The 15588-nt window shown below is 45.8% G+C and overlaps 1 protein-coding gene across 5 annotated transcripts in view; it reads right to left on the reverse strand.

Annotated features, from left to right (window-relative positions):
- Positions 1 to 15588, reverse strand: part of Oscp1 (organic solute carrier partner 1) — a 38739-nt gene that overhangs the window by 3714 nt on the left and 19437 nt on the right. For 3 of the 5 annotated variants that reach the window (XM_029563145.1, XM_029563143.1, XM_029563144.1), the window contains 6 exons: positions 15133 to 15300; positions 14579 to 14659; positions 3663 to 3766; positions 2988 to 3116; positions 1909 to 1978; positions 1 to 30 (listed from right to left, as the gene is read on the reverse strand). The exon at positions 1 to 30 is cut by the window's left edge and continues 122 nt beyond it. In XM_029563145.1, the coding sequence (XP_029419005.1) occupies positions 1 to 30; positions 1909 to 1978; positions 2988 to 3116; positions 3663 to 3766; positions 14579 to 14659; positions 15133 to 15300 (582 nt within the window). The remainder of the gene's footprint in view (positions 31 to 1908; positions 1979 to 2987; positions 3117 to 3662; positions 3767 to 14578; positions 14660 to 15132; positions 15301 to 15588) is intronic. The other 2 variants (XM_008832147.2, XM_008832148.2) reach the window with 1 other exon arrangement.

Consider the following 15588-nt stretch of genomic DNA (forward strand, 5'->3'; position numbering starts at 1 on the left):
GTTTGGAACAATGCTTTCCTGTAGAAAGAACTGTATGATGTGTAGCCACGTGAAGGTGATCACATTTCCTGCTAAGACCCCAGAGACCCACGAGGAATTATACAACAAAGCAGAACAGTAACTGTTTAAATTATTTCTGGGTCCAGCTAAGGCAAAGAAAGCAGGCTTAAACCAAAAGAAAAACAACCGGCGTCAGCAGCAGAGGGACCCTAGCCATGAAGCAACCCGGAGACTCACACTTCTCCTCCGACCACCTTCCTCCTTGGAGGACAGAGAAGCAGCCTGCTTCCTCTTCAGTCAATTCAGTTCCCTCGGCATCTCATCTGCTGTCAAGTCTCCAGGTCTGAGGACTCCCACTGCCCTCTGGTGGTGATAGCCCGGAACACAGCCCGGCCGTTCCTCCTCTCACCATCCTTTCCAGACTTTCCAGACTTCTTTCTTCACCCTTCCTTCCTACCTGGCTCTGGACTCCCTAATTTGCTACCATCAGTCATCTATAACTTTTTATTTATCGACTGACTTTTATTTTATGTGTATGAGTGTTTGCCTGCATGTTATGCAAGTGTACCACGTGCACACAATGCTTGAGGAAGTCAGAAGAGGGTGCTGGCTCCCCTGGAACTGGAGTTCCAGGTGGTTGTTAGCTGCCCTGTGGGTTCTGGGAACTGAACCCGGGTCCTTTGCAAGAGTAGCCAGTGCTCTTAACAGCTGAGCCATCTATCCAGCCCCACCATCAGTTATCTAAAACACACTTGTTTTATTTTTCCCTTGCTCAAAACAAACCCCTATGCCTCCAGTATAAAGAACAAAGTGGAGTTGTTCCAGATTCTCCTTAATAAGTCCCCAACATCCCCGATATCCTTGCACCCAGTGAAACCTCTGCCACCTGCTTCCACTGTGTCTAGCCACGTGGAGACCAGCTGCCTACCTGCTGCCCCAAACATGATGCTTCTTTGTGCCCATCTATGCTTCTGCTCATCCTGTCACTTTGTCTGCCACCCACTCCTCTTCCTCTGCTACTTAATGTCCTGCCTATCCTAGAGCCCCTCTTCCATGCTACCTCCTCTGAAAGACTTTGTGATCCCTATCCCCTGGCCCCACCCCAATGGACAGAACATACAATCTTCTTCTGGCACAGACCACCAGCAAACTTACCTTCCATTTCCATCTTGGTATTTGTTTCTTCTACTGTCATTCCCAGGGAACTAAAAGCCTCTTCAGGATGGGACCACATCTACACCAGCTTCTGTCCTGGTACCCAGCCCATGGATGCAATGCCATAAATCTTTGATAACTGACTATTCCATGATTTGTCCCATAGCTAGCCTGTGGCTAGTTAGTGAAATTTGTAGAGTTGGAACTCAGAGGAATGAAAATCTTATTTTGAACCTGGTCACTACATCCTTACACTGGGAAACATTAAAAAAGGCATTTTATTATTCATGCCCATACATATGCTGGACTCAGGCAACCATGGACCTCGTGGCTTTGGTACAATGCTATTTCCCATGTCCTGGTATGTGGTTCCTACTTAATTATGGTGGTGAACCAATCCTAAAATTACCTAATTAGTCAGATCACTGGAAAGCTCCATGAAAAGCTACAATTAAAAGCCTGTGTACTTGTAAGGCTGAATGGAGAAGACTGCAAACAGTAAGGGAATGTTGAGTGGCTCTGAAAGAAAGCTAGAATGCACCCCTCCTACTCGTGAAGATTTCCTCCCCTCCATTTTTCTTGAGACAGGGTGTCACTATGTAGTCTTGCCTGGTCTGGAACTCACTATGTAGACCAGGCTGGCCTCAAACTCACAGAGATCTGCATGCCTCTGCCTCCTGAGTGCTGGGACTAAATGCCCAGAATCTCACGCAGATTTCTGTGCAGGGGGATAAGGAGTGGGTAGCAGCTCACCTGTATCCGTGAGGTGGAGTTCTTTGCTGTTCCAGACATTTGAGTTTCCACTGGCCGATTCATACTGTACCTGGAATCAACAGAAAATGGTAACATTATCTAGTCCCTGTTCACTGACTTTCTTCTAACCTGTAAACATAGGTCATAGTTTTTGTTTGTTTTTGAGACAGGGTCTCACTATGCAGCCCAGGCTATCCTGGAACTCTCTGTGTAGACCAGGGTGGCCTAGACCTCACAGAGATCCACTTGCCTCTGTCTCTGTCTCCCAGTGTGGAATAAGTGTATGCTACTATACCCAGCTAATTTATAGTTTTTATTTTGAGATATTAAATGGCATTCATAAAGGTGCTATGAGTGTAGAATACACTTGAGTTGTTTACTATTCAAATTTCACTTCTTCCCAATGTGGAGGTGCCTCCTGCTGGGAACAGTAGCACTGAGAACTCACACAGGAAGGCTGTGAGTTTCTGGATTTCTACTGCAGAGAAGCCATTGGCTACTTCTTTTCCATGGCTACTTCAAATACATATCTTCAGCCTATGGAAATGCCTAAATTTGGGGTTTCTGAGGGGCCTTTTGCAAATGTCAGGGCACTGTATGATTTCTATTTGGGGGAAATGATTCCAATGGTCGGCAGAATTTTTTTGAGATAGGGTCTCGTTTTGTCTAGGCTGACCTCAAACTCACTACGTAGTTCAGGAGTACTTTGAACCTCTCATCCTCCTGTTTCCACCACCCATTAGCCGAGATTACAGGTATGCATTACCAGACCAGGGGATGGAATCCAGGGGATTGTTCATGCTAGGGAAGCACCCCACTAGCTGAGCCACACCCCCAGGCCAGTCAGTGGGGATTTTCAGAGCAGAAGTCCGTTTTTCTTTTCTTTCTTTCTTTCTTTCTTTCTTTCTTTCTTTCTTTCTTTCTTTCTTTCTTTCTTTCTTTCTTTCTCCCTCCTTCCTTCCTTCCTTCCCTCTCTCTCTCTCTCTCTCTCTCTTTCTTTCTTTCTTTCTTTCTTTCTTTTTTTAAATAAAGTGACCTCCACTGACTCAAGTTCATTCAGAGAGGGAGAATTTGCTTACATGTTAGTTCCCAGTTTCAAGACTCGGTCTCCATACAGTTCAAAAGAGCCTTCTTTGGGTGCAGCAACATAGTCTCCACCATGCTTGAATTCTATTTTCTTTACTTCTTGGCCCTTGTCGTTGAACATTCTAAAATACAAAGCATGACATGACGGAGTGTTCTCCAAGCTAGGGCAGCTCCGAAGGCTGCCTTATCCTTTGCACACAACAGGACACAAAGGAACTTATGCCCTCCTTCAAGATAAAGATGCTGGGTTGGAGATGTAGCATGTGCAAGGCTCTGGGTTCCATCCCTGGTACCACCAAAACCAACCAAACAAAGATGTCAATTGTGACAGTCATACAGTAAGGATAGTACTCACTGAGGGCACGGTATAAGCCAAGGGCTGCGTAAGCACTTTAGAGTGCTACCATTTATTCTCAGAGCAACCACTCATTTACTAGGTGAGGAAATGAACATGGGCAAGTGGGTGGCTTGCCTCAAGTTTATCCTGCCCCCACCCCAAGTGGCAAAGTTTGGATTAGATCCTTGACCTCCTCATAGTCGAGCTTTACTGAAGAAAGGAAGGGTGTGCAGAGCCCAGGGAGCTGGGCAGTCCTGTGCATTAAGAGGTAGGCACACTCTGTTTTCTTGGCATCTTAAACACTGCTGGGTAATTACTGCTGAGAATTCACCTGATGAGTCCAGGAACTTCAGTTCCCCAGGGAACAGGCCCAGACACTGGCAACACAAAGCGACCATTAGAATTTTGAACTTTGTCCTTTAGAAATGTGGACACCTGGAAAAAATACATATATTTGGTGTCATTTTTCTGGTATGCTTTCATGGATATAAGTGTTCTGAGGATGAAAAGTGGGTAGTGGTTTATGAATGCTACTTAGTGTGCTTATAACACTTCGGAAGAATCAGCCATACTGGACATACAGAGTTAGAGTGGTTTCACCAAAAGGATAACTTCTATTTTTTTTCATTTATTTTTATTTTTACTTATCTGTATGTGTGTCTGTCTATGAATACATTTGCATATATGTGTGTAGGTGCCCAAAGGGGCCAGAAGAAGGCGTCAGATCCTTTGGAGCTAGAGTTATAGGTGGTTGTGAGCTGCCTGACATGGGTATTGGGACCTGAACTCTGATTCTCTGGAAGAGCAGCAAGTGCTCTTAACTTCTGAGTCATCTCTTGAGCCCCTTCCCACTGATGACTTCTGACCCTCATCCTAAACATTCAGGTAGATCATGTTTCCCCATTTTATCCTTTTTTTTTTTTTTGGTCTTTTTCTTTTTTTTGAAACAGGGTTTCCTTGTAGCCCCAGCTGGCCTGGAACTCACTATGTAGACCAGGTTGGCCTTGAACTCACAGAGTTCTGCCTGCCTTTGCGTCCCAAGTGCTGGGATTAAAGGAATGTATCACCATGGCTGGCTCTGCTTCCCCATTTTAAAGATGAGGGAGTAGATTGCCCAAAGGCAACAATAAAAGTAGCATCAGGATTCAAAAGCAAGGTTGACTCCAGACTCCATCCCCAGTAGAACCCTGCTAACTTTCCATGCAGCTGTGAGCACCTCATTAGCACTTTTGTAGATGAGGAATGGGCAGCTCAGAGAGAAATGAATGACCACTCATAAAGAGCTGAACTGAGGACTAAACTCTTATATCCAGGCTCAACGCCATGTTGGCCTGATGAAGTGTGGGGCTCGCACAGGTGAATCTAGTGGGCACTAGAGTTTGAGTGTCTTTCACATGACTAGAAACACTATGCTTGTTCTGCTCCCTGGTTTGTGGGGTCTGTATTGTAGTTTAGGCCAGTTATATTTAAGTTCTCATTGCAATCCTAGGAGTTAATCAATTTCAGTCTTAATTTCCTCATCTGTAAAATGAGGTAAACTTGAAAATCCGTCCCATCTCTAAAATTCTACAAGTGTCCATTAGTAATATCATCAGGAACAAGCATCTGTTGTGTGTAAGGCAGCAAAAGTGCAAAGGGTAAGAGTTTGGTTTTTTTTTTTTTTTTTGAGACAGGGTCTCCCTGTAGCCCCAGCTGGCCTGAACTCACTATGTAGACCAGGCTGGCCTTGAATTCACAGGATCCACCTGCCTTTGCCTCCCAAGTGCTGGGACTACAGGTGTTGACCACGCCCGGTGGGATAAGGCTTTTTTTTTTTTTAAACTTAAAAAAAATATTATTTTTATTTTATGTGTATGTGTGTATTACCTGCATGTAGGGTACCCATGTTGTGCAATGCCCGCAGAGGTCAGAAGAGGCTGTTGGATCCCCTGGGACTGGAGTTATGAACAGTTGTTAGCTGCCATGTGGGGGCTGGGATTCAAACCCGAGTCTTCTGCAAGAACAACCAGTTATAAACAGTTGTTAGCTGCCATGTCCGGGATAAGATTTTTTAAAAAAAATTATTTTTAGGGGGCTGGAGAGATTGCTCAGTGGTTAAGAACTCTGACTGTTCTTTTAAATTATTTTTATTTTATGTGTACGAGTGTATTGCCTGCAGGTAGGTAAGTGCACCCATGTCATGCAATGCCTGCAGTGGTCAAAAGACAACATCAGATTCCATGGCACTGGAGTTACTGACAGTTGTTAGCCACCAAGTGGGTGCTGGGAACTAAACCTGGGTCCTCTGCAAGAGCAGCCAGTGCTCTTAACTATCAAGCCATCTCTCCAGCTCAGGGATAAGAATTCGTAAATTCTCACTGGGTGTGGTAGCACATACCTTTAATCCCAGCACTCACAGAGGCAGAGGCAGGTGGATCTTAGTGGTGTGTGTATGTGTGGTATGTGTGTGTGCACGTATGTGCATATGCACACATGTGGGCTGGGGATTGAAACTTGTATATACTAAGCTTGTGCTATACCACTGGGTTCTACCCCAAGCCCCAGTTCTGGAAAGTTGTACATTTCCATATATCATTTTTCTCTTTGGGCAATAATTGTGCCTAGTCAATGGGTTAGTGTGACAGTTAAGTCAGAACGTATACAAAAATAGGGTCTGGGAATACAACTCATGGTAGAATACTAGCTTAGCATGTGTAAAGCCCTGGGTTTGATCCTGGCACCAAGTGCAGGGGGCAGGCAGAGCCTGAACATAGCACAGCTAGCACAGCAGCTCACAGAGGAGGCAGCTGGGGGACAGTGGGGCCCTGGGTTTGCTGCTTGAGCTGGAGGAAGCAGATGACGTGCAGATACCTCAAAAGTGGAATTGAGTAGGCACAAGTCACATTTTTGGGGGAAATCAATAACCTGATCTGGTCAGAAGTGGGTGAATGGTCTTTAAGGAATTTTACTTTCAGATTCTGTGATGAAGGAATATGAGTTTAGCAAAAAGGGGAAAGAAGCCAGGTGTGGTGCTGGGTGCACACCTTTCATCTCAGCACTCAGGAGGCAGAGGCAAGCTGATCTCTGAATTCAAGGCCAGCCTAGTCTACACATAGAGTTTCACATCAGCTGGGGTTACAGGGAGACCCTCTCTTGAAAATTTAGAGGGAAAAGTGGAAACTCTTCTGTGTCAGCCTCTTGACAGCCCAGTTCTAGTAAGTATAGCAAGGGAATTGGGAAGGATCAGCATGTGCCTGGTCTGAGAATCTGCCCTTGGCTGGACAGGACCAGCTGGTAGTATGTGAGACTCCTTGAGCTCTTTTCCTCACATTGTATCATGCCTTCCCCAGGTAATCTCATCTATACCTGTACTCCAGGACTGATGGCTCCCACAGCTCAAGCTCCACTTTGCCTCCTTCCTGGGTACCAGCCCCCTCTGGCCCATTGCCTGTTATACAAGACCATCCATAGGCTTCACCGACTGCATCTCAAACTCACCCTGCTCAGAAAGAGGCTCATCTTTGTCTTCAACAGTTCTTGCTCTGAATTCCCAGTCTTGGTGAGTGTTGCTCCCAAGTGAACAATCTGAGCTGCCTTCAGTCACTGTCCTCTACTACTCAGTTGTCAAGGTATGACAGTTAACAGACCTCCTTGTACCTAGCGTCTCTCCATTCCATTGCTGATCTTCATCATTTCCTGCCAGGACTGGCCTCTTGCCTGCCTTGTCTGCTTTGAACTCACTTTCCATCCTACTGCTGAAGACAGCCCTCTGAACTCACCAGCCACACCCCCTCCTCCTTAAAATCACTGGCTTTCTGCTGTCTGCCAGATCATGTCCTGCTGGCCCTAGTCCTCTGCAGCCACAATCCTGAACCCTGTTCCCTATACTCAGTTGCTCAAACTTCCCTTTCCCATACCTGGTAGTCACATGCCTCAGGGAGGTACTGAGCCAGCATCCTCTGTCCCTTATGGGCCTGATGAAAATCTGCCTCTTTTAGGGGTGTGGATGAGGTACTGAGCCAGCATCCTCTGTCCCTTATGGGCCTGATGAAAATCTGCCTCTTTTAGGGGTGTGGATGACTGGGGGTGGGGGTAGTAAAGCGCCTGCCCCACAAGCACAAGGACCTGAGTTTCCCCAAGAACCCATGTGAAAATAAAAGTCAGATGTGGTGGCTCATGTCTGTAATCCCTGTGCTGCTAAGGTGGAGACAGGCAGATCCCTGGGGCTGCTGACCAGACAATCTTGCCTAATTGGCAAGGCCCTGGTCCCAGTGAGAGACTTTGTCTCAATAAACAAGGTAGGGGAGCTGGAGAGATAGCTCAGTGGTTAACAGCACTTGCAGCTCTTGCAGAGGACCCAGGTTTGGCTCCTGGCACCTTTGCATGTAACTCCAGCTCCTGGGGATCCGATGCCCTTTTCTGGCCTCTATGGGAATCCACATGTATGTTTGTATACACACACACACACACACACACACACACACGCACAAATAGATGGCTCACTGAGTAAAGACACATACCACCAAGCTTGATACCCTGAGTTGGATCCCTGGGACCCATGTGGTAGGAGAGAACTGACCCCCACAAGTTGTCCTCTGACCTCCACATATACACTGTGGCAGGCACCCACCCGCCCATATACACAAATAAATAAATAAATAAATAAATAAATAAATGTAATAAAAAATAAAAACAAACCCAAAACAAGACAGATGGCTTCCGAGGAACAACACTGGAGGTGAATCTCTGTCCTCTACATGCTCATGTGTGTGTGCATGTATACAGGTGCATGTACACACACACATACACACACCCCTATCTTTTTATATGTTTGTTTGAGACAGGTTCTCATGTAGTCCAGGTTGACCTTGAACTTGCTATTAGCTGAGGCTGGCCTTGAATTCTTCTTGCCACCACCTTCTAGGTGCTGAGAGTACTGGCATCTGGCTCGAAAATCTTATCTGGGTATGGTGGGACATGTGCCTTTAATCCTACCACTCAGAAGGCAGAAAGTAGATCTCCATGAATTTAAGGCCAGCCTGGTCTACCTGGTGAGTTCCAGGCCAGCCAGGGTTACAAAGTGGGACCTTGTCTCAAAAATCAAAACAACAAAGATTCAAATCTTGTAAGAAGACTTTCTTGATTCTATTAGGTAGAACTGACCTCACTCTCCTTCCTGCCTTCTGTCTTTACACTCTTATATTCCAGAACTAAGCATCTGTGATGGCTTTACCACATCTCCCCTCTCAATGAGGTCCATCAGAAATAGCAAACAAAGGCTGTTGAGCTGAGGCTGCAGGGCTGATGTGACATCTCATGAGCAGACATCCTCCTTAGGAGGACAGTGGGACGCTGCTAGGTGAGGAGTGGGCAGGAATGCTTATTGAAGCTGGGGTGAGGCTCATCACTAGTGTGCTTTCCTAGCATGTCAGGAGCTCTGGGTTCCCCCAGCACAGGAAAAATGCACCCTAAGTGCTCGGTGACTATGGTGAGTGGCTGGGCAGTGGCTTTAGCAGTGAGGGATGCACATGGGGCTTTGCAGAGTGGTGGAGACGGCACAGTGGTGGAGGCATGACTTTGTAGGAAGGCTGAGTTTTCAAGAGTGAGACAAGAATGACTTGAAAGTGAGGAGAAGCTGGCATAAGGCCAAGCCTGCTTCTTACTTCTGGGCGGGTGCTGGCAGTCTCCTCCAAAGGCTAGAGGACTTTACCACCATCTCTTTGCAAGAGACTCCCACCTGGACCTTTCCTCTGAATCCCAGATTTGCACATTTAACTGCCTAACATGGCTACTTAGGTGTTCAGTAGGCAAATCAAACTGAAATAAAACTGTCAGCTCTTCTACCCAAGCACACTTCTCTCCAGCCATTCCCTGTGTCAGCTTAGCGAGGGTATTGCCAGCATCTCAGTCAGTAAAGGTACTGCCAGCTGCTGGGCCCAAAATGTACTAGTTGTTTTTCATTTTTCTTTTATTTTCCACATCTAATATCTTAGTAAGTCTTGGTGAAGGCATATTCCAAGTGCGAATAAAGCTCACTAATTCCACCTCTAGTCCTGAATCTAAGCACTTTTAAAAAATATTTTGTTATTTTTATTTTATGTGTATGAGTGTGTTGCCTGCATGTATGTGAGTGCACCTGTGTCTCACAGTGCCTCAGAGGTCAAAAAAGGGCTTGGATTTCCCTGGAACTGGAGTTAAGGACAGTTCATAGCCGCCATGTGGATGCTGGGAATCAAACCCGGGCCCTCTACAAGAGCAGTCAGTGCGCGTAACCACTGAGCCATCTCTCCAGCCCCAGCACTGTTTTTTGTTTTTTCTTTAACCTAGACTTCTTTACCACTTTCCTAATTACTATCCTTCCTCCACCCTTGTCCTATATAGTTCACCTTCTAGAATGTAAGTCAGATCACCTTACCTCTCCGTTTCAAATGCTCAATATCTGGCCCAGGTGTGGTGGAGCACACCTTTAATCCCAGTACTCTGGAGGTAGGAGGCTGGGGATCTCTGTGAGATCAAGTCCAGCCTGGTGTACACAGTGAGTTCCAGGCGAGCCAGGGTTGCATATAGAGACCCTGTCTCAAAAAACAGAACAAACAGGACTGGAGAGATGGCTCAGCAGTTAAGAGCACTGGCTGCTCTTGCAGAGAACCTGTGTTCAATTCTTAACACCCACATGGTGGCTAACAACCACCTGTAACTCCAGTTTCAGGGGCTCCAACACCCTCTTCTGACCTCCTTGGGCATTGCATGACACAGGTACACTGACACACATGCAGGTAATACATTCACACACATTTAACGCCCCCCCCCCGCCGCCCAATATTTTTTTGTTTACTCTTAGTGCAAATCCTTCCTTGGGCCTAAAGCTAAGTCAGCAGGTAGGTGCCAGCATATTCTGATGGGTATCTGTTCTGATTAGTCAGCACCTGTGCTACAAAGATGTGGTGTTTGAGCATCACTCCTGCCTAGAAAACACACCCCCACAAGCTTCTGTGTGGAAGAAACACATTGTGTCCCCCACCTCTCTAAGGCTTTGACCTTGCTGTCCTTCAGCTTAGACACTCCTCTCTGACTTCTTCATTAGTCATACTCTCAGAAGGGCTGTCCTTGACTGTCATTCAAAGATGTGCTGCACAACAAGCTGGGGATTTAGCATGCATAAGGTTCAAACCCTAGACAGTCACAGAGACACAGAGACAGACACCATACACACACACACACACACACACACACACACACACACACACACACACGGATGTGCTGCTCAAAGCAGAAATGACTAGTCTAGTGCGACTATTTAAGTTTAAATAAAATTTAACATTGTCTATCAGTCACATATTCCAAGTATTCAATAGCTACATGTAGTTAAGTGGCTATCACAGAGGTTGGCACAGGTACAGAACATTCCCATCCTGACAGGAGTTTTATTGCACAGGGCTAATCTGATGCAAGAACCCATGCTGCTTCCCTTTATAATTAAAAAAAAAATTAATTAATTAATCTAAAAAATTTTGAAGACAGGGTCTCCCGGTAGCCCCAGCTGTCCTGGAACTCACTATGTAGACCAGGCTGCCCTTGAACTCACAGACATCTGCCTGCCTCTGCCTCCGCCTCCCGAATGCAGGGATTAAAGGCATGCACCACCACACCCAGCTAATTAATTTTTAATATTTTATTGATTGATTGATTGATTGCGTATGAGTGTATTTCCTGCATGTATGTGAGTGCACCCATGTCGTGTGATGCCGCAGAGGTCAGAGGAGGGCTTCGGATTCCCCTGGAACTGGAGTTAAGGACAGTTCGTAGCTAGCTGCCATGTGGGTGCTGGGAATTGAACCCTGGTCCTCTGCAAGAGCAGTCAGTGCTCTTAACTGCTGAGTCATCTCTTCAGCCCAACTAATTAATTTTTAATTTATGTGTATGAGTGTATTGCCTACATGTATGTAAGTATACCTGTGTCATGCAATGCCCATTAAGGACAGAAGAGGGTGTCAGATTCCTGGTCTCTGCAAAAGCAGTCATCTTTTTATGAGCCATCTCCCTAGCCCCTGACCTTCATAATTTTAAGCCAAAGTCCTTTTCCAAAAGTCCTCAGTACAAGAACATGATGTATTTGTTCTGGCTTTTCCTACTAAGAACCTCTTCAACTCTGGGGCTTGCTCTTATTCATTTACGTATCTCAAACACTCACAACAGTGCCTGGCATTCAGGAGGCAGTCAATAAATATTTGCTAGACTAAATTTTCTACGGTGGAAATCTTCCTGGCAGAATAAGGGAGTGAAGGTAAGGGAACATTCTGTAGAGAGGCTAAGATGGAATGATGCTTCCAGCAATGGAAATGACAGGAAGAACAGGAGGGAAGCCAATGATGGAAGGGTATAAGGATGGGGGTGAGGGCACAGGTCAGGGTGAAGTGAGGGCTGAAGAGGCTAGGCCCTTAGGAGATGCTCAGGAAGGCCTCCTGAGGGCTGAAAGAGATGGTGGGGTTGGGACAGCTGTAACTAAGTAGATGGAAGTAGTCTTGCTGCAGTCTCTGTCCAGGCCCTTGTACACAGGTCAGGGCCTTGGCCACAGGCACGATGCTTAATGTAGTTTGGTGATGTAATGGAAAGCTTGGGTACTGGGCACGAAGTTTTGTATTTGCTTTGGTGAAACAAGCATGGAGTTATTAGAGCAGAGCTGTGTTTTCTTGATTTAGTTCATTTTGCTAACAAATCTAAAAACTATGAAGACTATTTTGAAAACAGAAAATCTGTATAGGCAATCACAAATTGCAGCTGAGCAGAAATACCATTTAAGACCAGATATGGAAAGCCAGCCCAGATGTTCCTGATTAGTGGTAGAATATTGCCAAACTGTGTGATTCCTTCCCCCTAACTCCCTCTTTTTCTCTGACAGGGTCTCCCATAGCCCAGGCTGGCCTTGAACTCTACACACAGCTAAGGATGATCCTGAACTCCTGTTCTCTCTGCTCCCACCTCCCAAGTATCAGGATTACCAGTGCATGCCACGATGCCTGGCTATGATTCCTATTCTCTTGAAAAACATTTGGATGTTTCCTTGTCTACCCATTTAGCAACTGAAGCCCAAAGTATTTTGTGGCTTAATATATTTTAGTGATTTCAAAATATAATTATGATTAGGCATGTCTTTTCATTACAATAAATTTTATCTCGTCACAACTGAGAAATCAATATGGCTGTTTATACTACTGCAATCCATAAAGTATGTCCAAATATGCATGGTTTTGATAACCACTAAGTGCAATTTTCAGTATATTCAAATTGATTTTAATTTGTTGCAAAACTTAATCTTGTTTGCACTTCAATATTTTTATATTTTCATCCATGACTATTAGAGATTTTAATTTATATTCATATTGTTCTTGCTCTTTCCATAGCAAACACAATATAATTATTCATTAGGGTTAAAAATAAAGTTAGCATTAGAGTTCAAATCTATTTGTTGTTCTTGGACCATGGAAGGGAAATCCATTCAGGCACTAAATACACTCCTTCTCCTCTTATTTTGGTTTTCATGAGTGAGTATGTCATGCCCATACAGGTGTGAGGTTCCAAAGGTACAGAAGGTGTGTGTCCTGCACCCCTTTTCTTCCACATAGCTCCCCATTCCAGGAGGCACCACTGTGACCAGAGTCTTGCATATCCTTTCTGTAAGTGGTCTATACTACATACAGACAAGCAAATGCACATGTATTATCTATGTTTCTTCATCTGATCCTCCAGCAAACTCTAAATTGGGCATTGTCATTTCTGTTTTTCAGGTGAGGGAACCAAGGCAGCGACTGATTTGCTCCAGGTAGCAGAGCTGGTGGTAGAGCTGGTTCTGTAGTCTACAGCTGGCTTGCCTTCTTTCCCATCTTAGTTTGCTCAGTTATGGGAAGGAACTAAGTCCCATCTGGGAGAGACAGCCCCAGTTTAGTTTAGAAATGTGTGTTTGAAAGTTAGGGGACAGGGGCTAGAGAGATGGTTAAAAGCACTGGCTACTTTCACAGAGGACTGGGGTTCAATTCTCAGCAGCTACATGGCGGCTAATAACCATCCTTAACTCCTGATCTGATGCCTTCTTCTGGCCTCCACAGGCATTGTATGCATGTGGTGCTACATACATGTAGGCAAACACTCATGCAAAATAAACAAATAAATATAAAAAAAATAAAGTTAGGGTACAGACTTGTCTATAGTAGGCATGGTAGGAGAAGAAAGGGCCACTCTGAGGGGACGGGGGGGCCACCATCAGCAAGAAATAAACCCAGGCTAGGGATGTAGTTCAATGGCAGGGCACTTGCCTAGCATACACAAGGACCTGGGCTTAATCCCTGGAACTGAAAAAAAAAAAGTATCTGAATCCATGCTAAACTATCAATGGAGAGGAGGCTGTAAGAGGGGCAGACACTATGCATGAAGCACCGAAGCACCATTAAGATATGGAGGGGCAGGGGGAGAATCAAAGGTGATACTGGCTCTGAGCTAAGCAAGTGGTGGAAAGGTAGTTCCCACAACAGAAGCCAGAAGTCTGGCAACACTTGACTTGCAGACAATCGTTTAGTTGCAGGCATGGAGTTTAGGCTCAGTGGAGTTTCAGCAAGCAGGTGAAGCTATGGGTTTATAGCTCCTTGACACTGTGGCCCTGGGGCTCCTGGAAGACCCTGAGCATCAAGTGCTTTCTTTTTTTGCTGTCCGTGTAACCACTGCTGGGCTGAGATATGGCTCAGTGGTAGTGTGCTTCTGGAGGAGGATTGGGGTAGGGGACAGGTTAGATTCAGGTGTCACAGGCAAAGGAGTTGGTGGCTAAAGCAAAGAGGAAAGAGATTCCTCCAGAGCCAAGGGGAAGGAAGGTGTGGAGATGAGTAGAGAGAAAATTAAGAGAAGGCCAGAATGGGAAGGAGTGGGAAAGCCCAGAAAAAGGAGCATTTCATGGAACAGGAGGGTGTGATGCGAGGACATCAAAGATTGTAAGCTCAAGAGAAGGTTGGAATTGAGATTGGGCTAGCACCTGGACAGCATAGTTCATCTGTAGAAGCAAGAGACAGACCCATGTTTCAAAGAAGCTCAATGTAGCTGGGAAAGAATGATAGTGTTGTTTCTGTGGTTCACTAAAAACTGTTAAGCTCTGTTACCAGAATGCTTCTCATCAAAGAGTCAAAGTATGAATGGCATCACTAGCTGGGAAAAATCCTGGCCCTGGCCTGCCCTGATGACTGGCAGGTGGCCAGGGCAGCAGTCACGGGGGTCCCAGGCACTTACTCGGATGTGTAGGTCTTGGAAGAAGATGAGCAGAGTCTGCCGGATCAGCTGGAACTCCCCGGCAGAGAGACTCCCATATATCTGTCAAGGCAAAGCAGAGGAGCAGCACTTCACTTTCCACCAGGGATGGAAAAGTGGGGACAGGTGGGGGTCGGGCACTCAGGAGCGGGAGTCAGATAAGCAGGGACCTTGGTAGCAGGATCATCAGCATCCTCCCTCCCCAGCGGATCCTCAGTGGGACAGACATTGCTATGCAGATTTTCTATAGGCCTGGAAAGTCTGCTCCCCATGATTTAGCAGACACCCACTTCCAACACCAGTCAGTAGAAAATGGCTGTGCTCTTTATCACTGTTCTCTCAATTACAAAGGCCACAGCAGAGGGCATAAGATGATAATCCCCATGGTATTAACAAAATGTACCTGTAGGATTTTAGAATCCAGGGAGAGTGGCAGGTTTTGACCCTATAGTTGCAATAATAGAATCTGCCTGTTCTTACAGCAGAATGAGAATAAGGATTGGGGTGGAGAGGTGACAGGATGGTAACATGCTTACTTCTATCAGCTGCCGGAAGGTCTCATCCACTTGATGCAGGATGGTCGGGGAGTCTTGGATGAATTCTTTGATGGCATCTAAATGGTTGAAAGTGACCAGCAGCACATCCTTTGGGCGTGGACACAGCAGTACTTGATATTTGAAAGCCATGGTCATCAGGTCATAGAGCTGTCAACCCACACACAAAATATATGGGATATAAAAAGCAGATCAGAGCCCCCAGCAGGGAAGCAGTTACTGAAAAGCCAGCTGTGGAATTACCACACAGGTCAGGTGACTATATGGGTTATCAATCAAGTTAGGACACTTTTGAAAGTAGAGGGGTAATGCTAGCAACTAAACCAGGAAAACAGGACATCCCTGGGGACACCAGGGTGTCTAGTCACCTGATGGGACACATATTGGCAGCTGTGAGTCCTGAACTGGGCACTGGACTTTGTAGGGATCTGGAGTCTG

The sequence above is a fragment of the Nannospalax galili genome, unplaced genomic scaffold, assembly GCF_000622305.1.
Source record: "Nannospalax galili isolate Female #2095 unplaced genomic scaffold, S.galili_v1.0 scaffold1055, whole genome shotgun sequence".
Taxonomy (NCBI): domain Eukaryota; kingdom Metazoa; phylum Chordata; class Mammalia; order Rodentia; family Spalacidae; genus Nannospalax; species Nannospalax galili.